Genomic DNA, 24869 nt, shown 5'->3' on the forward strand with positions numbered 1-24869 from the left:
TATTGACAACCACACGAGCTTGCCGCACGGTAAGCACACCTGCACTGCAGGTGCTTGCTGGCGCGCTACCCCTGGATTTAGAAGCTGTGAAAGCAGGACTGCTCTACTTGCACTCAAAGGGAGTGGCCGCAAATCATCAGGACTTCACAATCAACCCAGCAAGCAGTCAAAAAACGGAAAGAGCCCGACTACAGACCTACCTCCTTCAGGAGTGGCAGCAAAGATGGACAGAGACGACAAAGGGCGAGATCACTCGTAAATTCTTTCCAGAACTGAACAAAATATACCCAAGGCAACCGGGTTGGTTCTTCCCGGGCTTGCACCTGACCTCATTACTCACAGGACATGGACCCTTCAACCAGAAACTGTTCAGCTTCTGCCTCGTCGATGACCCAAATTGCACGTGCGGGGAGGTCGAAAGCTGGGACCACCTGCTTTACGACTGCCCACAATACGAAGACCTCAGATGCACCCTCATCACGAAAATCCATTACCTCCCCAAAGGACTTGAACATCACTTCATTGACACGGAAGAGGAGTACCGAGCGCTCTCCCAGTATGCACAGGACCTCTTCACAAGGAGAAGGGTGTTAATTGCTATACATCGAGACTGATAGTACAGTAACATAAATCGCATAAGACAGAGACAATTCCTGGAAAAGAAAACTGTGGAAGAAAAGAAAATGAACGGAAAAGAAAGGAATAAAGAAAATAAGGAAAAAAGAAGAAGAAAAGAGAATCAACGGAGAAAAAAAAAAAAAAAAAAAAAAAAAGGGGGGACAGGGATTGCCTCATGAGTGTCCCAATCTGAATCAAGTGGACAAGAATAGAGACAACAAACTGCAGCCTAGCTCCCAAAGCCTCACGGCAGCCTGAAGAGGGCACCCTAGCCCCCTTCACCTTTAAACCCTACTCCCCCGGGGAGACGATTCTCTCGTCGCCCCCCCCCCCTCATTTCCACTCTGGTGGGGCATGGGCATGCCACACTAAACTTGGGGCTGTCTTCCCTATTGGCTCCATATTTCTGTCTTTCTCCCCCCAGACTTCAGCCTTCCCCCCCTCTCTATCTTCACGCTAGCGAAGTCCCACACACCTAAATTTAAATACATCCAAAATATCTTCACCCACGTTCTGGCCCAATTCAAGCGACGTCAACCCCACGATTGACGTTGGCACATGTATGCACGTTGTGTGTACATATATGTGCTTGTATACATGCATATATGCATGCAATATAAATACATTCTTTTTTTTTTCTTATTATCCTTTTATTTATTTATCCTTTTATTATTATTTTATTTCTTTATTTATTTTATTTTCTTTTATTTATTTATTTATTATTATTATTTTTATTATTATTATTATTATTTATTTTTTTTATTTATTTATTTATTTTATTTATTTATTTATTTTTTTTTTATTTTTTTATTTTTATTTATTTTTTTTTTTTTTTTTATTATTTTATTTTTTTTTTTTATTTTATTTATTTATTTATTTATTTTTTTTTTTTTTAGGTCCTAGCCACTGAAATCTCAGGAAATTAGGTGGCAGGACCTGCCAGAGTAACTTAAGTCTACTGGGTTCCTGGTCTGCCTCCACGGGGCTAAGGTGGGGCAACGTTGGGCCTCAGCAGGGGTCCAGCGGCTAAACGACCAGATGAACAACGGTACACGGCACTACACATATACAATATCCATACACTTTTAAATCTCTGGCATTCCCAGTGAACTGGTACACCCACAATGAAAACTACGCGGAGATGGGGGGAACCCCTGGTGCCGTCTGACACTAAATACACCTTACACCTTACACCTTACACCCCACAAAACGCAAATCTGACTGCAATTCACAGAAAATTCTAGATTCTAAGGTGTGTAAAGCGAGTGTTAGCAGGACACACAATTTTTCAATAAAAATTTGCAACCTTTAATGAACATTATATACAGCATTTACATAAAAGAAACAAAAATTATATATAAGCATACCAATTTCCATATATTTGAACCATACTACAGTACACTACACTACGTCTCTCTCATCTACTATTCTCAATTTACAAATTATTAACATCAGTTTGTATCAGTTGTATCTTACTAAACATGAATCCTCGATGATTATTCAATCATTCTCTTACATTACCAATTTTTATCACTTACATCAATAAAACTCATTTCAACTCAACTCTTATTACCTTTAACACATGAAGTGCATTACAACTGGTGTCCTCTTACCTCAGTAATGTTCACTATAAATCACTCATTCTACTTTAATTACTCTCCAGTTATCATCTAGGCCTCCCTCTTTACCACCCTTACGTTATTTCATAATCATTTACATTCATAACAAATTATCTCAACCATTCTACTTTAATTACTCTCCAGTTATCATCTAGGCCTCCCTCTTTACCACCCTTACGTTATTTCATAATCATTTACATTCATAACAAATTATCTCAACCTTAGTAACTAACTTGCCTAATACAACAGGAATGTCCTCTTTTTAAAAGGACTATCACTCAATTCCTTACAGAGCTAGGTTATGAGCCCTTGAGTTCAGGATTCGATAAAAAAAAAAAACAGGAATAGACTTACGTTCCCGAATAGCTACTACTTCCAATTTCCTTGCGTTCAGGCTTCCTTTGTGGCAGAAAGGCTTTCTTTCATTTCTTGGGCACTTTGCTTTCCTTAGTGGCGGACAGGCTTTCTTTCTTTTTTTGGCTCACATATCTGCCCAACTGGCTATTTCTCAACGAGCCGGAACCTAGACACAAGCGTAGTCTCTTACACGACAAGACTTCGGAGGTACAGCTTGCGATTACGTTGCCACGGATGCCGATCACCGTATAAGTGCCTTCCGATGCCGGACCAGGTTTTATTTCTTTTCTTGTTTACTTTAACCTTAAACTTAACCACTGCCTTCACTGCCTTCCGATGCTGGACCAGGCTTTCTTTCTCTCACTTTTTTTTCCCTTTTTCTTCTTCATCTTGCTACCACGAGATGTGAATTCTAACCACCAAAAAATCTACTTCTACTTCAACCTGCAACTCACAACTTTCTCCCCTATACGACAGAGAAGTCAGGTCCAGAGTGAACATTTGCTCAATTACTCCCCCCTCCCCCGAACTTTTCGTTTTCCCTCAGTTTGGAACGCCTACCCCCAAGGACTCGTAACCAATTACCATGTTCTGTTTAATTTTTTATTCCTTCCTATTTGCTAAAACATCGGACCACAGCGCACAAACCAACTCTTCTCTAGAAATTTTCTTTTTTTTTTTCACACAGCAGTATATTTTCATGTTTATTTTATTTTTTATATTTAGGTCACCCGAATAATTAAATTTATCTGCCATGCTGTGTGTCTTATGTCTGTTAATTGCGTGTGTTCTATGGTCGATTTGTCTGTTTTGCTGGACGAAAAACCTCAGTATCCGGGGGAAAAACCTTGCTTATACCTTGCTTGTCGGTCTCAGGCGTAGGCCTGAGACCGACTAACTCAGCCACGGAGTGAAAAAAGCCCATTAAAGTTCCTCGCGTCATCGACGGGATTCGAACCCGGGCCTTTTCCACCCGGTGTGGGGAGGACGGTGACGCTACCCGTGTAGACTCTTTTTATGTTTGCCGGTGACCTCCAAAACACTCCGTTTCGTATTCACATCTTCTCTGCTAAATATATCGAATTACCCAAATATCAGCCACCCTGACGCTGTTTTCTTTTTACGTGAACACTGGACGTCCACTCATTTCCTGTTTACTTCCTAACGGTGGCAAAAGAGACGCTTCATAATCCCATTTCACGGTCCTATTGTTCTTGCCTCAGCAACCCTTTCACGCCTGTTCACAAATGGCACCCTCTCCTGGCTGCTGACCGCCGTTTGCTCTCTATATTACTCCCTGTTTGCTCTCTATATTACTCACTCCCTGTTTGCTCTCTATATTACTCGAAATTACTTGTTTCCATTTAGCCGCTATTTAACATATACTTCTATAACTTTCCCATCCCCAAACCAATGTTTCTTCAAACTTTAACCTTATTTACATTCAAACTAAATATCCAATCTTAATACTTACTATCTTTAACTTAATACGCCCTTTCCATCGCCTTTACTGCATTTATTTTAGCTAAATAGATATTTCTATTATTTTTGTAAGATCTACATCTTACAGCAGTGACGTTGAAGTCACGTCAGTTGTTCCATTGATGGGTGCTGTAAATTGCTTTGAGTAATGTCTTCATGTTTAGTATGTCTCTTTTATATGAAGAGAGTGGGCAATGGGGATAGATGGTTTTAAGTTCTCGTTATTGTAGAGAATGCCTTTCTAACTTCGCTGTGAGGAGTCAATGAAGAGGTGCTATTCAGATGTAATATGCACTCGTGGTAAATCTCTAAAACTCCGTTGATATCATGGCAGCAGAAGAGCAGACCGGTTACTGTAAAAGAATGTTGCTAAAACTTGGTTTCTTTTTGAGACATTAACATTCTTCTTAACAAAGTATTTCTGCATTAGTCTCGAGACGAGAAGTTCGGCTTTATCTTTGGAGAGGACTAGAACTCTAATGAGGTCATCGATTTCTACTCTTAGCCTGTCCAAACTAGAGTTTGAATAGGCTAAGAGTAGAAAACTTGCTTGTTGCCCTAATGGTAGCCGAGCATTCTGGTCTCTTGCCAAAGCTATTGGCCGCAACTTTTACCCATCTCTTCTCCCATTTCTGTCCAAACCAGATGTTTCTGTTGTCACTTCAGCCAAGGATAAAGCTGACCTGCTAGCATCCTATTTTTCTTCCAACTCATGTATTAATGATCTTGGTAAAACACCTCCCACCATTCCCAACACGCTCCATTCAATGCCTCCTGTGGTCTTCCGTCAAAAGTATGTCAGAAGGATTTTGAAGAATCTTGATGCTAAGAAAGCTCCAGGTCCCGATGGCATTTCCCCACTTGTTCTCAAAACCTCTACTCCTGAACTTACTCCTATTCTTTGCCGCCTTTTTCACTTTCTTATTCCAAAGGTGTTTTTCCTTCTGCTTGAAAATTTGCTCATATCCAGCCAGTTCCTAAAAGGGTGACAAATCCCTCCCATCCAATTATCGTCCCATTGCAATTACTTCTACTCTTTCTAAAGTAATGGAGAAATCAATTAACCGCCAACTCTTAAACTACCTAGAAATCTTCCGTCTGATCAACGATCACCAGTATGGATTCCGTCAGTGTAGATCCACTGGTGATATTCTGGCTTATGTTACCCATTTATGGACTAATTCAATGGAAAGGTTCGGGGAAACACAAGTAGTTGCCCTTAAAATCTCAAAGGCTTTCGATCGTGTTTGGCGTAAAGGTCTTCTAAACAAGCTTCCATCTTATGGTTTGCCAACTGTTTTTAGTAATTGGTTATCCAGTTTTCTCTGTGATTGCTCACTGAGGGTGATGGTAGATGGCTCTCTGTCTTCTAACTTCTCCCTAATGCCGGTGTCCCCCAAGGTTCAGTTCTTTCCCCCACTCTTTTCCTCTTGTATATCAATGACCTTCTTCCATTGACTGGAAATCCTATCCATAGTTTTGCTGATGATAGCACAATGCATTCCACTTTCCATTTTGAGAAACCTTGCTCTGCTCAATCAGCTTCAACTTCTTGAAAATCTGCTACCAATTCCTTAAATGGCAATCTTTTGGTAATTCTCCAGTGGGGAAAAGACAACTTAGTTGATTTCAACCCTTGTAAAACTCAGTCTTGTCTTATATCTCGCAAAAAGGATTCTTCTGCTCCTATGCTTATCTTTAGTGACACTCCGATTTCTAGGCAAAATGATATATCTCTTTTGGGGATTACCCTGACTTCTAATCTCTCTTGGCACAAGCACATTACAAATATTGCTTCCTCTGCATCTAAAAAACTTGGTTTTCTCTTTCGCTCTCGGCGTTACTTTTCTTCCAAACAGCTGCTCACTCTGTATAAATCGCAAATCCGCCCTGCCATGGAATATTGTTCCCACATCTGGGGTGGTGCCCCCAAAACCTCTCTCAGGCTTCTTGATTCCATTCAGAAGAGGGAAGTTAGGTTAATTAATCACTCATCTCTAACAGAGTCTCTCCACTCGCTTTCTCATAGAAGTACTGTTTCTGCTGCATGCCTCTTCTTCAGATACTTCCATGGGCACTGTTCTTCTGAATTGGCTTCTATAATTCCCACTCTCTCTTTCAAAACGGTCCAAACACGTGTCGCCACCAGCCAACATCCATTTACTGTCCAACTTCAAACCCACAGAACCAACTTTTCATCTTCCTCATTTATTCATTCAACTGCCGTTTTCTGGAACAACCTTCCTTCATACGTATTTCCTGAAAATTACAATCTACAGAAGTTCAAGTCCAATGTCAACAAATATCTTCTTTCGTCTTCTTAACATCCAACCCAAGCACGATACTAAGTACTATAGGTTCTAATACCTCTCATGTTTGGGGTTTACATAAAAAAAAAATCGATTCATCTTGGGTAAATAGCTCCGGCTGCAATATCTTTTCGTCGGGTGTATACTCAGGATCCACTGAAGTTTTCAAGTCTTCTCCGTCAATCTCACTTTTATTCTAAAGCTTTTAGTCCATGTCATGGAGTTACCGGAATTGGCATACTGTCATACTAAGGGATCTGTCTTATCCATGAATCAAAATTCACATTGACAGTTCTGTGCGGCCAACACAAACACCAGAGTGATGTCAGTAGTAAGCATTGTGCTGAATCGTTTGAAAATCATTAGAAAATCATATGTACAATCAGTGGCAGATTTAGGTAGTCGAAGGCCTTGGCGCACGTATTGTTAGTGGCCCTAAAAGTAAAGTCGCGTGCCCTGCACCAACAGCAATTGCATTGTTTCGGAGGCTTGACCTCGCGATCTTGGGTCCCTGGCGCAACTGAACATCGGCAAAACCATCCGTTCAATACTGAAAGAACCGTCAGAGGTTAGCAACAGGGTGCATCTAAAAATTCTAAAAATGATACCGAAGAACTAAGTAAAAATAAATTTATGAACCAGCTTGTCTTTACGGAGTGGTCAGGGGTAAGGGTGCATAAGTACACGTTCTTTGAGTGACCATGATTCATGCTCGCGTGTCTACCAAGTATGGTGCTGTTTCTTATGTTCTCTCTCTTGTCAACTCCTATGATCGTGTGGTGTCATCCTGGAGTATAAAAAATGTATTTGTAGAGGGATGTGTGTGTTCATGGGCCGATTTGCATGTTGTGCGAACTATAAAAAAAAAAAAAAAACAGAATAACTCGCGGGGAACCCTATCCCCTCCCGCGCCTAAGATCTGCTAAATACAGCATCGATTTAGAAAGACTTTATAAAGTTCTCCACTAGTCAATGGGACCCAGGCCTCTCCAAATGAGTGGCAAGTAGAGAAACCACTGTACTGTGACTTTTTTTTATTTTTTTATGTGGTAGTTGTTGGCGCTTCGGCTTCTGTGGCCATAATGCACCTCCCAAGGTTTTTGCAGTACTTTGATCTGAGCCCGAGGCGGGATTCGAACCCGCGATCTTTGGGTTGCAGGGCAGGCACTTTACCCACCCGGCTAGCCCGGTCGGCCTGTACTGTGACAGAGGACTGACTATTATGAATGTAGACATATGTACAGTGTCTTGTGTAGGGTGGCCCGGAACACTAGTTCAATTCCGCCTTGATACCCTGTGATGAATACAGATTTTTGAAAAAGGCCAGAAATGTGTGTTTCGGTGGATAATGTTCGTGTCAGCATCATCATCACCATGTGCTAACTAGGGTTGGCGAAGTTCCCTGTATAGGCTGATCCATGAAAAGGAATCCGGTTGTAGTTGGAACAAAACATGAACAGTGGCCCGTACGCAGTTGTCTAGATGCAAGCAGTTGTTTCGGAGAAGGAAAGCCTTTATAGCAAAATCTTAAAGAAGTAGAAAGTTCTCCTTTTACCATTAGCAGGGTTTCTTCTAGACTTCGGGCAAGCGAAGGAAAAAAGTGCGTGCCATAGGCAGCCGTAAATCTGCATACAAGTGACAGAGAAAAAGGACATGTTCCCAATTTTCAGTATCTCCACAAATATATAGAGGTGAAGCTGTAAGATGGAATTCAGCCAGTTTTGCGTTTACTGACCCATGCCCAGAAATGAGAAATAGCGTATACAAGTTTGGAGTAACCAGCGAGAATTATTTTGCACTGATGCAAAAAGAACAATTGGAATGAATTTGTAAGTTACCCGTCCTTTATGGTAGTTATTTCTGTTAACTTGCCATCACTGAATCAAAAACTCGCAGCAACTTGACTTTTTAAAAGATTTGAAAACCGAAAAATTCAATAGAGGTCCCATATCTTATATAAAAACTAATAACATGGAAAAAACAGTAAATCAGGGAACAGACAACCATTGTGGACTTTCAGGGCTGCTGTTGATACAGTTCTTCAGGTCCGACACATTGCCATAAGTATAGACCGCTGAATGGATAGCTTATTCTGCACACTAACTTTAGGGCATGCCAAAATAAGGAGGGTGCTAATTACATAGCAGGGTACGAGGTACTACGGGCAGTGGGTTTCATATACTGTACTGAACACGTAGTCTCGTCCCGAACTACTTGCATCACTACAATTTGCTCTCCCTCTGTACCAACGTATAGCAGGTATTAAAATTATTATATTAGCCTGCACACACAGACGTTCAAAATAACTGAGAGGACAACCAATACACTATTTCTAGAGCCCGACGTTACATTAATCTCGAATTCACCCCATGGAAGTAACAGATTGTGGCAGCTAAACTTCTTGCACTGGCCCGACTAATCAGAACGACTTGACGTCCCTGATATCACTGACCTGATAAAAACCCCCCGAATTGCCGGAAGATGTCAAGTGGACCCAAGTCTCCCACTCAGAATCAGTTTCAGCGCCTGAAAGTCTTGAGACGCATGTTCCCAGGAAACACATTAGATTTGATTAACAATCTAGCCATCGATCTGGATAAATTCTGCAAGCAGCATATATACAGACACCAGAAGCTAATGGACACATACAAGATCACCACCAGAAGGAAATAACTTGCCTCGAAAATGCTTCCCATGACACGATAAATGTAAAATAAAATAAAGTGAAGCCGTTACTGATTCCATCCCCTCCCTTGGCATCCATCACACCAATGACGCCTGGCAGTGAGCACTAAGATAGTCAAGATTCAAGAGATACTGCAGGCAACAAACGGTGATGGACTGCCTAAATCCTTTATATTTTTGTACATATTTCTCAGGTTATTGTACAGTACTGTATGATATAATATGCTTCTTAATTTAGGATACTTGGGTATTCCACAACTTGCAAGTATGTAAAATAAAAAACTTTGTAAATTCTGTACCTTTCAGGTTAAGGCTCTATGTAACCCCGGACACATGTCCCTGTCCCCTTGAATCACCCCACCTAGCTTACTGCTGTACAGGGGGTGGCTCTTGAGCAGAGCAATAAACAGATCTAATAAATAAATTTAAAAAAAAAGATAGTGAGGGGACCGTTTCGTGAACAAGAACATGAAGAAATGAAAGGGTCTGGATCTTTTCATTTTCATATTGAATTTGATACATGGAGAGACTCGATAGTAGTCAGGAAGGAGAGTTAAACAACACATTAAACTGTGATAGGAAAGATTATGATGTAATTAAAAGTTAAGTACATAATAATGTCAGTCCATGGATAATTCCCATAATTCTCTATCAAGTTCTATTTTAGTCAGTAGATATCGTTGGGGAATTTATTTTTATTGTAGTCAGTTAGTTATTATTTATTACTATAGCAGTAGATTAATTACTTATTTTTGGAATTACTTTTATTAAGTTTTGGATCGTGGGTTGTTATTGCTAGTTATTTTGTATCCTTCCTATTTGTCTGAATTTGTATTGCCAAAAATACCTGTATTTAGGAAAAGTGAACCATACATCCCATCTACATGTCAAGAAAAGGTATAAAAATAACTGCAGACAGCATATTAGAAATTAATCTGTTCGTGCTATTGAAGCAACTGCAACATAGACGCTATGTCTATGTCGCAGTTGGAATGTGTGGTTCACTTTTCCTAAATACAGATATTTTTGGCAATACGGTGTATACAAATTCAGATAAATAGGAAGGATACAAAATAACTAGCTATTGAAGCAACAGCAACACATTAGATTAACGAGGCTGACGTATCGCTAAATGGAAACATCATTGCGCCACTACATAAGATTATTCCAGCGTCATAAGGGTGCTCCAGTCTCTTTCCATCAATTTCTGAGGTATGCTAAAACGGTTTGGTAGGTTTGTAGAAATTGACGGAAAGAGACTGGAGACTGCTCAGAAGAGTAATACATAGATCCCATCAGTCATCATTGAATGTTCGTATGGTAGTACAATATTATAGTCATCGTCCTCCACACACCCAGTGGAAATCAAGGTCCTCCCATCGGAAAGTCGGGTTTTTCATCCAGCAAAACAGGCAAATTCGCCAGATACTTCGCAAGAAATTTATGGACATATTACACACTGGCAGATGAGTTGGTTCTCTGGTGGCTCTAATATGACAGATGTTATGACAATGACACCAGCATGTTGGAATTACAATGCAAGACACCTCACCTAGTAAGTCCGGTAGCGCAGCGAATAAAAATTAGATGTAATTCTTCCTAATCGGAGAATAAATAGGAACCAGTGATTTTTCTCTCCAAGGATATCAACTTATTTACGTGGAGTTGCAACATACCGATTTACGCCCGTCCGGTAATGCATATTGTGGCAATTCCAAATGCCCTCTCGTGTGAAACATGCTGGGTCAGTAGGATGTTTAAGAATATTTTCGCAGAACTGTGCCTTGGTAACCTGTTGATACACTCACATTACACATGGCGTTCTTAATCTGTAGGAATGATTCTTGAACAGCGAAAGCGGTGCTCATCATATTGCCTGATGACATTGGTGTCGAGAATCGAATACAAGCTGTTTGGGTATTTTTGCATGTATATGCGAGCGGAGCCGTGTGCACTTCTTCGACGCTCTCCCAGCTTGTGTTACTCGTCACAGTACTCTTTAGTCATGTGTTCTATCTCGTGAAAGTCTATAAGTGGAATGAATGGCTTCCTTTTAAATTCTCGACATCTGAAACATAGCTGTCGAAAATACAGTGCGAATATACTGTAGTGCATATGTGATTTGCGGTAGAACGCGCTTTCGAACTGTCTTTTCAATGCAAATCGCTCAGCCAGGAAGAAGTAACCCATCAATCTTTAATTGCGAATATATCGTAAATAAGCGTCAAATCTAAAAACTGCTGCTCATGAAGTTTTCGGTTTATTTTTGACCAAGAAATCAATTTCCGTGCCGATTATCAGCATTAATCACACACACACACACACACACACACACACACACACACACACACACACACACACACACACACACACACACACACACACATTTGTCGTGACATGGACTGAATGAGGTGTGCTTTTGTAACTCTACTCCAAAGAGATTGTTCTGCCTCATCCCACAAGTGCTCAATTGAATTGAGATATGGTCACTGAGGAAAGGAAGGCCACCGTAATAGGCCGAATTCACTCGCATCCTGGAATCAGTTCTGTATAAACTCTGCCTTCGACATAGCGTGTTTTTCTGTTAAAAAAGGCCATTTACTATTGAATACGCTGCTCCTAGCCATGCAGCCCGTCAGATCAACCATGATGGGATATGCTTAGTCGAAAACAATTGCCAGATAGCCTGTGGCATCCAACTATTGCACCACACTGGTACCAAGGGGACCAAATGCACCATGAAAATACTTCCTAAACCTTTACACCGCCGCCTCCGGTCTTCATTTTCGACAACTGGCAGGATGGGTCCACCGACTCATACCTTTTAGCGATATTCCGGTCCTTTCGTCTGTGTGAAACAGGAGGAACTGGGATTCGTCAGACGAGGCAGCGTTTTTCCAATCCTCCACTGTCTAGTAGGCCGCCGTAGCCTAGTGGTCAGGCGCGCGGGTGCATAAGTACACGTGCCTTGAGTGACCGGGGTTCAAGCCCGTAAATACTGAATACGGTGCTGTTTATTGTATTCTGTCTATCTTGTGAACTCCTCTGATCATTTGGTCGTCCCGGAGTATAAACAGAAAATTTATTATTATTTATTAGTATTGATGTTCCTCTGCTCGCTTTAACTATACTCTCTTATTTTTGCTGACTGGAATGGAATGGGTTTGGTCATCAGCTGTATTACCCCAATCCTTGACAGGGTACGACGAGGTATGCGTACTTGAGTGTGTTTTGGCTATCATTGTTTTACTGGGATGTTATTACTGACTGTAGCCTTTCTGTTACTCAATGCAAGTCTTGTTGGCTACCGCCAAAGAGTTGTTTCAGACCACAGTATCACCGTTGGCTAAATGTTATTTTTCTATTGGATCAATCTCGATACACCGGATGCACAGCCACACTTGAAAATCCCAGCAAGGTTGTAGTTTCTGAGATACTCGTACCGGCGCGTCTGGCGCCGATTACCAAGCCAGTTTAAACTAGTTTAAATCTTTCTTTTTGTCTATTCTCGCACTGAATTGCCTACATATAGAACACCTGCATATATATCCACCTGCTTTATATCTCAGGATATGAACATAATGCTGTTACTGAAGGAGCGCGCCAATTCGCCCTCGCGGGTAGGACAATTCGCATAATCGTCGTCCTCCCGTCGATAACAGGAGGAATTTTTATGAACCTTTTTTACAATGTGGCTGAGTTAGTTGTTCTCAGTCGAGGGTTGCATGGTTTTTTTCGGGAAATCCGGGTTTTTCGTCCACTAAACAGGCAAATCGACCACAGAACAGACGAACTTTACAGATAATATATACGGCGCAATATGGTCTAATTCGCTGATGCACCTGAAACCCTACGACAACCAATTAATCAGTGCACTCCATTTCATGTAAGTGTAGGTGTACCTGCTGAAGTGGTCTCTCAGTGGAGGTCCAAATCGCACCGAGGACAAGGAATTTTTTTTTTTTTTTTTTGCCCACGCCATTGTTGAATTTAATTGGCCTCCGACGGGGGTTTCATGGTTTTTCCTGTGCCGGGAACTTCGAGTTGTCATCCAATATAATAGAATCCCTGCATGTATATACCCACCTGCTTCATATCTCATGGTATGAATATATGATGCTGTTACAGAAAAAGTGCTCCATTTCACAGTAAAAGGCATACACAATTTACTGATGCAGCAATGCCTCATAGAGCTATCTGCTTCAGAGCTAATTCAAAACAAAATCTGCCAAGAAACTGTAGAGAACGAAGACTTGAGCAAACAAATACAGTTATTCTTCTGTAGCCAGAGTTAGATCTATAAGACAATAAGGCTGACCAGGACTGTGGAGTGGTATTGAGAGCATGGGTGCATGGTTGGTTTTGGGCCTCCCCTTTCTTTCTTTTGTTATAGCTATATTATACCATTTAAGAAACGCTTAGTGGACGCCTTCTGTGTCGGGGTCCGGGTGCATCGCATCCGGCGGGCACCCCCTCTCCCCATCACTTTCACTTTCCTGAGACATCCAGGTAGCTGTGGAAAATTGGCAGTCATCAGAAACTTAAAAATTAAAACAAAAATGCTAATTATACAGAAGATTCGAAATTCATGCAACTCAAATTGTAAGTGAATTTATTGTTACAATAGCAGCACTCGTAAAACCCAGATGTCCAACAGTTTTTGTTGTTATATGATAGCTTTGAGTTACTAACCTGTAGCGTTTTGCTTACACCCATGGCAGCATGTCATTTTCCCGGACAGAGCACGTTGTCCATAACTGAAGATACACGCTCCTCATATTTTTATCTTTCAGCGTATTTAAAAGGACTGATATATAATAACAACTTTCGCATATTGGAAGAATTAAAGGTGAATATCGGATCGGAAATTTCAACGATACCTATTGAAACTCTACTAGTCTCATCGCATATGGCGAAAAGATTTTGTGCTTATATTTGGGAAGGTAATTTATCGTAAACTCTATTATAATTGAATTAAAATTGAAAATATATAATGGATTGCCTGTATTTTGAATCATCCCGTAGTAAACTATGCTCATATTCTCATGTCTGAAGATGAGTATTCCAAGTTTCAGATAATCTAAGTATTGGGCTTTAACTGTTCAAGAATTACTAAACAGTCTAGGGAAACTAACATTCTAACATTGTTTATGAACACTAGGAAGCTAATAGTAGGCCTACTGAAAAATCGCGTAGAATAAAAACTAGTACTAAGCTAAAATATGTCTATACAGACTTCAATATGCAAAAAAAGCCTAATAAACTTGGGTCCTCCAGTGAATCGTTTTCGAGATATTGCACATTTCTAGTTGGGATCCAACACTGACTTGTTTGTTTAGGTTAGGTTATACTCTTTCTCTCCCTTTCTTCTTTCTCAATGCTCTGAGACGTAGCAGGCATACTAGTACTTGTCAAAGGATAGTCAACATGGAAAGAGGTTACAGCAACGAAGAGTATGCGGACATGCACTTCATGTATGGTAAAGACAACGAAAGTGCACTCGAGGCTGCACGTTTGTACCAAGAAGCATTTCCCCACCGAAGGCAGCTCAAGAGACGCACATTCATCAGAGTACATCAACGTCTTAGAGAACATGGGCGCTTCGCACATGGAGTACGAGAAGGTAGGCCCAGAAGCATAACACCTGATGTTGAGGAAAGGGTGTTAGAAAGAATAGTACAAAATTGAGGAATTTCGACAAGGAGGGATGCTCTGCAAGAGCGTGTACCGAGCCTTAGCAGTGTGGCGAATTTTACATCGTCAATTGCTGTACCCCTACTATATCCAGCGTGTACAAGGTCTCAGCAATACAGACTACCCTCCCAGACGGCTCCCATAGTGGTGGATCTTAACAGAAAATGTGCATTATCTCGAAAACGGTTCATTGCGGCCCGATGTTCATTGGGACTTTTTTGCTTATTTTAGTTTGTACTTTTCACCTTTAAATTATTGACCATCATTTTTGAAACACCCCGTATAAAAGTTCCCTACCCTGTAACTTCTTATTAGAATATGTTCTTCTTCAACATTGTTTAATGCACGCTCTTCTAGCCAGAAGGCTGTACGTTGCGAAGCCATATTCGGATATTTCATTAATTCATTCAACCATCTGAGGTTGTTTTGCAAGAACCGCGAAAGGTTAACTCACATGGAAATCTAGCAGTTAATCCAATATTTATTTCGTAGGGGATAAACTCGATTTGCTTTGAAGGGGTCCTCATTCCATTCCAAAATGTTTTATCGTGAAAAAATTTAGGCTCAAGAAATATACACTGAAACAAAATGTTTCATACTCTCTTTGGAACTCCTTTGTTGGCATTCTTGCTTAGGTGGGTGGGAAAGTCACACAAAATTTCTACTTCATTCACTGTTATTTATTAATTGTTTACTTTTAACTTCTAGCTCATTATTTGGCCTAATGATTAGCTAGGAGTCTATGCTGTAAAGAAACTAGACAGTATACTTCAGTTGTAGTTTTAAGTGAACGTATTATTGAACTTAATTAAAGTAGACTAGTCCATATCAGGTTGGTGCAACAGAAAAGAACATGACAGTAATTCTCTTTGTTATTTCAACTGTTAACTCTGTTAATCTTTCATTGTAGTTTATAGGAATTTCAAATATAATTTTTACCGTTATAGTAAATGTTTAGAGCATGTAAAGCAACAAGCATTTTCACTAGTCATCAGGAAACCCCCCCCAAAACCTAAGCTGCATAATTCCCAGATGCTAGTTCATACCGCCATGTTTTTTCATACGCAGACCACCACGCTGATTGGTCTGTTGAAGACCGCCAGACTGCTGCGCTTAGTCAGAGTGGCCCGTAAAATTGACCGCTACTCAGAGTATGGAGCTGCTGTGCTGCTTCTTCTCATGGCTACCTTCGCGCTGATTGCTCATTGGCTGGCCTGCATCTGGTATGCAATCGCCAATGCGGAACGTCTCACCTTGAATCCAAAGATTGGCTGGTTGGACCATCTAGCCAACACCACAGGACAGCTCTACAACAACAGCCATGGAGGTCCAAGCATCAAGGCAAAATACGTCACAGCTCTCTATTTCACCTTTTCCAGTCTCACCAGCGTCGGTTTCGGAAATGTTTCCCCCAACACAAACATGGAGAAAATCTTCTCGATTTTGGTGATGTTGGTTGGCTGTAAGTATGACGAACGTCCATTTTCTTTATTTCTTTTGTGATAATTTAGACGTATTGTATTAAATATAGCAAAAGAGTCCACTTAAGAAAGGGTAAGATATAATTACAAATTAACAGTATAATGTGGGTGACACTTACCTTGGATCCAGATTAGGACAGGACAAACGGACAAACTTCTTTTGGAAAATCAACCTAAAGCGCATTGATTCCTACATCGAACTGGCACAATTTCCTAAGTTTTGCATTAAAATGTCTTAAAAGTTGTTAAACTATCTAGTGAAGCTAATTAGTTTTGTTATTATTTAACTTAATAAATCAAATTCAGTAGGATTTGATTTATTGGGTATTAAGTACTACTGTTAAGGTAAGTGTCATCGATTTTGTCATTCTCTTGATACAAAAATGGTAATGTTTGCTGTTTATTCGAGCAGGTAATTTCTATATAAGATATATACATTGTTGTTTTTACATGGGATGTGTTACAACATGGATCCAGCAGTTCTCAGAAGAATAACGTGCGTGTTTCATTGCAATTTGTCTGTAATTTTTTAGTGAGTATTGAAACGACTGTGGAGATGTTGGGACTACCTATTAAGAAAAAACCATTAATGACACCTAAAAACTTACGATCTCGACAATTCCTCTATCATGCAAGCGGTGGTGGGGAGGGGGTCAGTAAGCAAACAAACAAATAAATAAAACTTTTTCACGTACGTCTGTTTATAACAGGGTTGAAAATTTTTCATAAGGACATTTAACTCGTATTTCAGAACAGTTCCAGGGCAGGAGCTTGGTTGAAATTACGAGAGATGTGGCTTATAGTCCTAGTGGGATCAATGATCTGAGCGATGGATTCCCAGAGAACTGAAACTTGAACCAAAAACACACTACATGGGACTTAAGTTGGAACACCTTTATCTCAAGGGACCGAGAGAAATGACAAGCTGATCAGGACTACCAGTTATATTCGTAATTTTCTTATTGTTTTATTTATAATCTTGTTAATACTCACGAGGAACCCATTTTTACTCGCTAATGTAGCCCAGTTTGCTGCTCAAGGCTGAAGATCGATCGTCGATTCACCACTTTCAGCTAATCCAATTGTGCATCACTTTAATGGTAATATCCTGCTCAACAAAGTTTGATGCCTTACCGGCTGTTTTGTGGAACTGTCGTGATGTTTTCTTGTGCATCTTCAAAAGCCTGAGATACCGTGACTGCTGCATCATATTAGAGACCTCTGAAATAATTTAGGAACTCAATTCGCAGAAAATGGGCTGAAGACCATTAACGATTTGAGGAATCGAAGATCACTCCTTTAGTGAGTTCGAGTTGTTTGATCTACTTAGACAACAACTAAGTGGCAAATATTGCTCTGACGATGTGAAGGACGAAAATGAAGTTCGGCACTGGTCATGTCTGGTCTTCAAAGGCACTGGAAGACCGGCACTGGTCTTCAAAAGACGCTGGCTGCCAGCGTCTTTTGAAGTACTGAATTTTCAGAATTGGATAACACAATAGAAGTTCATAGTTATGTTGAAAAATTCTGGTCATTCTTTTTTTTCTTTTCTTTTTTTACTTACATGGTATGGTAATTTACTAAGTGATTTCCTCCACCCCTCAGATTTTGTCAACTTTTAAATTTGTCTTTACTCAAAAATTGACTTTACATTTGTCTTTATTCATTTCTTCGCTGCTGCGATGATGTGTGCTCAGAAACAGTTTCTGCAGCTTACAAGTTACCGATTATTTATTTGCATGTTCATGGTTGTAGAAACCTTATAACACAGGGGTCGATAACCTACAGCAGTGGTTTCACCTCTCGAAAATTGAGCCATGAAATCTATGACAATATTCTGGTCAGTCTGTGGTATTTCCATTTGGGAGAGCACCGGCAGCTTGCACCATAAGATGCGTTCATCTAATCATTCCAACACATTCCGCATATATTGCTACGAAGGTCAAAAAGGGTGCCCCTTTTTCGATTAAATTTCAAAGTAAGCCCTCCCCTCTAAATGCATTTAAAAAATCCCGTCTTTTCCTCTGCTCTAATTTTTAAGCATATTTTCAAATGCATAAGGCGCCTATCGTTTTCCATCCTCTTCTTCTATATAACCACATGATATAGTGGACGGGTTTTCATGAAAGTTCGCATATTTTATCTTTTAAAAACATTTGTCTAGCTGTCCCAAACAAAAATTCAGATTTTTAAATTTATTTAACAAGCCATCAGTAGGAATTGTATCAAAAGTCTTGACAATATCCATATAAACATGATCAACTTGAACATTGGAAAACGGTTTCTTCAATTCCAGTTGAAGTCTCAGAGAACCGCCGAGAGGCACGAAATTATTAATTTAATCCTTAAATATTCTGGAACCAGAAATATCAGCCCAAGCAATAATCACCTAAAGCCAAGAACTGATTTTATTATAAGGATCTAACCTCTAACCTTTTAGGACTAGATTAGTAAAAAAAAAATAATAATGTATATACAAATAATCACATAACTGTTTATGTGACTATTTAACTGTTTATGTGTCATTGCTCAAAAAAAGTGAGTTTTGCGATGATAAAAGCAGAGATAGCAAACAAAACATTTAGTTAAAAATCTTAATAAATATATATATTACTTGTGAACAGATATTTGAAGTAAGAAGACACTTATCAACTTGTCGGTAACAAATTCTAGTTTTATTGAAACCTACTAGAAAGTTACACAGCCATCGAGACCCGGTACTCTCAATTTGATAAAACTTTGTAGGCTACGTGTTCGAACCTCTATTTGCCGCACATAGGAGGAGGGACTGAATATGGACACCTGTGACCAACAAGGTGCATACATGAAAAAAAAAAAAAAAAAGGAAATATTTTTATTTTCACTAAAAATTATCGAAAAATATTTAATGCATTACATACATGAAATTTTCTGCACTTTCATCATTAAGCACAATAGATGACTAGTTTGTTTGTATTAACAAACATTTGTGAACCGATCTTCTCCATAGGGAATGGTGCATTATGTCCTTTAGTCCTATGCACTGTAAAGCTCCTACAGCGACAATAGCGTCTAAAATGAAACTGAACAACATTCGACAGAAGCATGATGACTGATAAAAATACATAAAAAAAACAACTTTCCTCTGACTTGATGGGATTTGGGCCTGGAGTTCGAATCCCATCAAGGATAGCAGCGTGATGGCCATGCCATCGCGGGGGCTGAGGAGTTCTATGGTTCGTGCTTATCAGAAGAGAGGGTTTAGTTTATACTTGCAATGATTTTAATCTTATAAAGATTGGTCTGTATATTTGTGAGATTTTTATCTCCCACCGTTTTGCAATTGTACTGGTGGAATTCAGAATTCCCGCAAATCACACATAGGTGATTTAAAATCCAAGTTTTATTTTATTATTGTTTTGGTCTTAGAAGATGGTGATATATATATATATATATATATATATATATATATATAACATCAATTAGGTTGTCGCAATGTATTAAGATAGAGTAATTGTTTCTAATCTGGGAGTTTGACTCATATCACTAACTGGAGCAGTCAACTGAACGATGCAATCCACCCATGTGTATTGTATCCATATTATGGATTATAATACACACAAGTGGATGAGGTTTTTTCTCGGTTAACTGTAACATAACATTTAAGAACCATATATCAGTAACACGTATTTCCAACTACTTGTTGGAAAACCTTCTTTGAGGCGCTCTAGGGTAGCACTGTTGGTATAATTACCATCCTCCCTACATCGGGTGGAAGAGACCTGAGTTTGAAACCCGTCAATGATGCCAAGAATTTTTATGAGTTTTTTTCACAACGTGGCTGAGTTAGTCAGCCTCAGGCGAGAGTAGCATGTTTTTTTCTCTCCCAGAAACTCGAGTTTTTCGTCCGGCAAACAGCAAATCGACCACAGAGCGCACGCAATTTACAGACATTATATATGGCGCAGTATAGCCTACATTTCTGATGTCCCTAAAACCTTTCAACAATAATCCTTCTTTGAGGAACTTATTGAACAAAAGGAAGAATAATACTTGCGGTTTTAGTTAATGAAACGTCATACATTTTTCGCTAGGTGAAGTTCCAAAGCATTAATTGAAATGAATTCTTTTAACTGCGGCCTTCATTTTTTACCTCAGTAAATTGTGCAATGGTTTCGTCGTTAAAGTATTTTGGATTTAGCGAGGCAAATAGAGGTATGTTGAGAAGCATCAGTGGATGGCGGTCTTCAATAGGTATTACACAATCGATAATAAGTTCACCAGTGTTATCCCAACTATTAGTCTCAGTATTATTATGAACAACAGTGCTATGTCGTATTTCAGGGGATGAAGGTTATTTCCTGTGATCTTGTGTAACAGACCACAAAGGTTGTACTTCCCCAGAGATTGCAGAAAATCTTGCCAGAATGATACGTTTTGTACAGAAATTGCGTTGACATAAGATCTCTTAAGTTCCCTATAGAGATTCTAAGTGTCCGATTCATGTTGCAATCAGTGACGTTTTTCTCTGAAAATTATGTGAGCTTAGTGAACCTACGGAGAGAAGTAAGTCCATGTCCAGGTCATGTTATTATGCAAATTGATAGATCCTTCAACCATTTTTGCACCTGTGCACATCAAAGATAGCCAAATAAATTACATTTATTTTTGCCCACTTTAGACGCCGGACTTTCATTTTTTGCCTCAAAAGGGCTTTTTTCTTGGGTGGCGTCCTACTAATCCAGATGAGAAAAATCCTTTATGTGCTGTAGCAGTATTTTCCTTTACTCCTATATTCGCCTCCATTCTGTTTTGGGATCTGTCGATGAGGATCATCTGTTTCGGACACACAGACGAACCTGAATCAGTCCCGCTCTGTAGAAGATATTCATGGACGTCCACTTCCTTTCTTTCTGTTTAGATTACCAGTTTCTGATAATTTTCGTAATAAACGTGCTACTGTTGACTGATGTTGAGTGAATCCTTTTAGCTATTTCATGCGTAGAATGTCCCTCTGAATTCAACGCAGCAGAAACACTTCTTTACGTGGTGTTAACTGTGAAAAAGTAGCCAATGTAATAGCAGAGAATATTGCGGTGCATACGTGGCATATGCACCGCAATTATACTGACCGCTAAAGTGATGCAGTCATATATGGCACGTGACATCGTCTAAAGAGAGCTTGCTGAAGATGGATGATGCAATAAGGTAACGTTACAAACACATAGTTGTTGCACATTTCGCTGAAATTCTGTGAATTTTGCAAGTGATGCAGTGTTTTGAGCACCACTGTACGACTTGGAGTTGATATCCGATATTGTAAATAAGTTTGAAGACCCAACCTGCTTAAAAACATATTGGCGTTAGTATAGCATGTATCTCCATTACCTGGACAACCTATTTGACATTGGCTCTCCAAACATAGTTTGAAAAGCCGATGTCAAATAGTTGTCTAGTCATTGGACAGAGAGAGAGAGATGGGCAATAAAAAGAAAGTGATGAGTTAGTGACCAATACTCCAGTAACAAATTATATTACTACGTAATGACCATGATCAGTGATTGCGAAGGCACTGGTGTGCAAAACTTAAGGACCAACACTATTTCTAAAGGTTACAACCGCAAAATATTTACTTAAGGTACTCTTTATTGGTGAGAGTAGATTCGGTCTCAGCAGCGATTTTGGACGTCAGCTAATCTGGCGAGAGGTTAGCACACGGTATCACCCCGCAGACATCACTGAAAGGGATCGATATGGCGGTCCAAGTGATCTCGTCTGGGGAGGCGTTATCTTGGATGGACCTACACAACTCCAGATACTGGAAGGCGGTACTCTAACCGGTGCACGCTACTGTACCGAGGTAATCCTTCCCCATGTGCGTCTCTTCCGAGGTGCCATTGGCCCCGAGTTCGTTGCTCTCATTGTAGGTGTAACAGTTCACTGTAAAGGCCAGAGATTTAAAAGCGTATGGATTTTGTAAGTGTAGTGTTGCGTATCGTTGTTCTTCTGGCCATTTAGCCGCTAGACCCGTGCTGGGGTCCAACGCTATTATTATTATTATTATTAATAGCCATATGGTGCAAAGAAGCCTGAGGCTTATGCTGCACCAGGCAAAAAAAAATTTCTGAATTACCCAAAGAGAGAGAGAGAGAGAGAAGTAGAAGGGAATCACCAAGAAAGAGAAGAATGATGATATCCAGCTCAGGAGCCTGGGTGTGCCAAGCCCATACTCACCAGATGTGAGCCCACACTTAGCCTCGTGGAGGCAGACCAGGTACCCAGAAATTGATATTTTACTCTGGCAGGCCCTGCCATCTAGTTTCCTGAGATTTCAGCGGTTAGGGCATAAAAAAAATATATATATATATATATTGTAGGGAAATAATCGCTGAAAAAGGTTTAAGCCGAAAGAGTTTTGCGTGCGCGGTTTGATTTTGAACATATTTTAATTTTTCACATTGTGTAGGACATGCGCTGGTGTATAGACAGAGTAGGGGGGGTAGACTGAAGACTGGGGGGGAAACCAGAAGTATGGGGACAATAGAGCAGTTGTCCCCAAAAGCAGTGGAGCAGGCCCATGCCCCACCAGGAGTAGATAAGTGGGGAGTGGCACGGGAGGGAGGGAATAGGAAACCGTCTTCCCCCTGCCAGGGGATTGGGAATTAAAGGTGAATAGGACTAGGGAGTCCTATTCAGACCGCCATATGGCGTTTTTTTTTTTTTTTTTTTTTTTTTGATTTGGTAGTTGTTGGCGCATCGGCTTCTGTGGCCATATTGCACCTCCAAAGGTTTTTGCAGTACTTTGATCCAAGCCCGAGGCGAGAATCGAACCCGCGACCTTTGGGTTGCCGGGAAGGTACTTTACCCACTCGGCTAGCCCGGTCGGCCCATATGGCGTACCGCAGGTAGTTCCTGCATTTATGTCCAGTCCGGGTTTTTTGTCACTTCGTTTGTTTGCATGCACTCATCTTCATCGGTTAGTTCCTGTGGCTGTGTCTAACCAGGTTCTTTGTCACTTTGCTATTTTCTTTGATCTTTGTAGGGTCCTGTTGGGTCCTTTGATCCGTTTATGGCCTCACTTCGGTCGGGGTTGTCTTCTTCCATGCTCATTTTGATTTCCTCTTGTCTTTGCAGTCTTGTGGAATGGTCGATTTTCTTCGAGTATGCAATTTCCTTTTATTCATTGTGGATGCTTTCGGAAAGTGAGGACATTATTCGTATGGATTGGCCTGCCCGTTCCCATCGATCTAAATCCCATCGAGCACATATGGCACGCTCTGGGAAGACGCCTAGCGGCACGTCCATACTCACCAGAAAATGTTCACCAGCTGAAGATGGCGCTGACAGAGGAATGGACGATGTTACCACAAGAACTTATCAACAACATTGTTCTCCGGCCATACTTAGGTATGGCCGGAGAACAATGGGGTATGGCCAGAGGTGCAAAGCCTGCATCGACATTAGGGGTGGCCATATCTCCTACTGAGGACCACCTCTTCCCTTTGTTCCATCTTTGGCAGTGATGCATCTGTATCATGGCAGCCAGTGCTATGTTGCCATTTGTGAAAAAGTCCCTTTGTACCATTTTGTTTCCGTTGTTGTTTCCTTCATCATTTCTGTACCTCACGAGGTTCCTTTGGTATGCTTTTCCGATATCCAGGCTACTCCTAAGAGAAGCTACAGGTGAAAACCTGACTGGTCCTTAAATTTTGCACACCAGTGTAATAATATTCAAATACCAATTAAGTACAACTATATGATTTGGCCTCCGTAGCCGAGTGGTCAGGAGCGGGAGTGCAGTAGCACACACCCTCTTTGAGTAGACCGGGGTTCAAGCCCCTGACTGCTGAATACGGTCGATCTGCCAACCCGCACTGGACCAGCGTGGCAGATTATGGTCCATTTCCCTCAGCATGAATTGTTGAGGAGGCTTCCATCCTGGAGTGTGTTGATAATGGCTGCACTTTACTTTTTTTTTACTTTTATATGATTTAGGATCCATTGAAGCGTACCTTGAGGACCAGTTAAATAGAAAGCATGGAAAAGCCTATAACTTGAGAGGAGTGTCCTAGTTTTCATTTGAGAAATACGGTTTTTGAATGCACTTTAAATCTGCAGCGTTATCATCAGCACTTTTCTTGATTTCAGCCGCAACACGCAGAGTCATGACCGTTAATTTGGAAAATTTTGATTTTAGAGATGGTTGTATTATTTCTAAGCTTCAGCATAGTAGATCGTAGTTGATGGTCCTTTTAAGAAATGCGGTTTCTGAATGTAGATTAAATCCACTGCGTTGTCCTAAGCACTTTTCTTGATTTCGTTCTCAACATAGCGGAATGATGAGCGTTAATTTAGACACTTTTAATTTAGAGTAGTTGTATTCCTTAGATTTAACGTAACAGAATCAGTAGTTGCTGATTTATTCATAATTGTCCCTTAGCTGTACAATCTCAAGTACTCGTAAGTATTCGGTGCAGGAGACATCCCGAACGGAATGCTGGTTGTCCCTCCTTCGCCGCCTGCAATTTAAACAACTGGGTGGATTGCCTTCATTGGAATAGTCAGAAAAAACGTACGCTTTTGACACAATGGTACAAGATCGAGAGTTCTGACTGCAGTTATGTGTAGTGCGCTCATAACTTAAT

The 24869-nt window shown here is 40.4% G+C and overlaps 1 protein-coding gene across 1 annotated transcript in view; it reads left to right on the plus strand.

Annotated features, from left to right (window-relative positions):
* LOC150090984 (voltage-gated inwardly rectifying potassium channel KCNH6-like) overlaps positions 1–24869 on the plus strand; it is a 490763-nt gene that overhangs the window by 333791 nt on the left and 132103 nt on the right. The window contains exon 8 of the mRNA XM_090379306.1: positions 15833–16226. Within this exon, the coding sequence (XP_090235432.1) occupies positions 15833–16226 (394 nt within the window). The remainder of the gene's footprint in view (positions 1–15832; positions 16227–24869) is intronic.

The sequence above is a fragment of the Mastigoproctus giganteus genome, chromosome 1 (assembly GCF_048544385.1).
Source record: "Mastigoproctus giganteus isolate SK-2022 chromosome 1, ASM4854438v1, whole genome shotgun sequence".
NCBI classification, from domain to species: Eukaryota; Metazoa; Arthropoda; class Arachnida; order Uropygi; family Thelyphonidae; genus Mastigoproctus; species Mastigoproctus giganteus.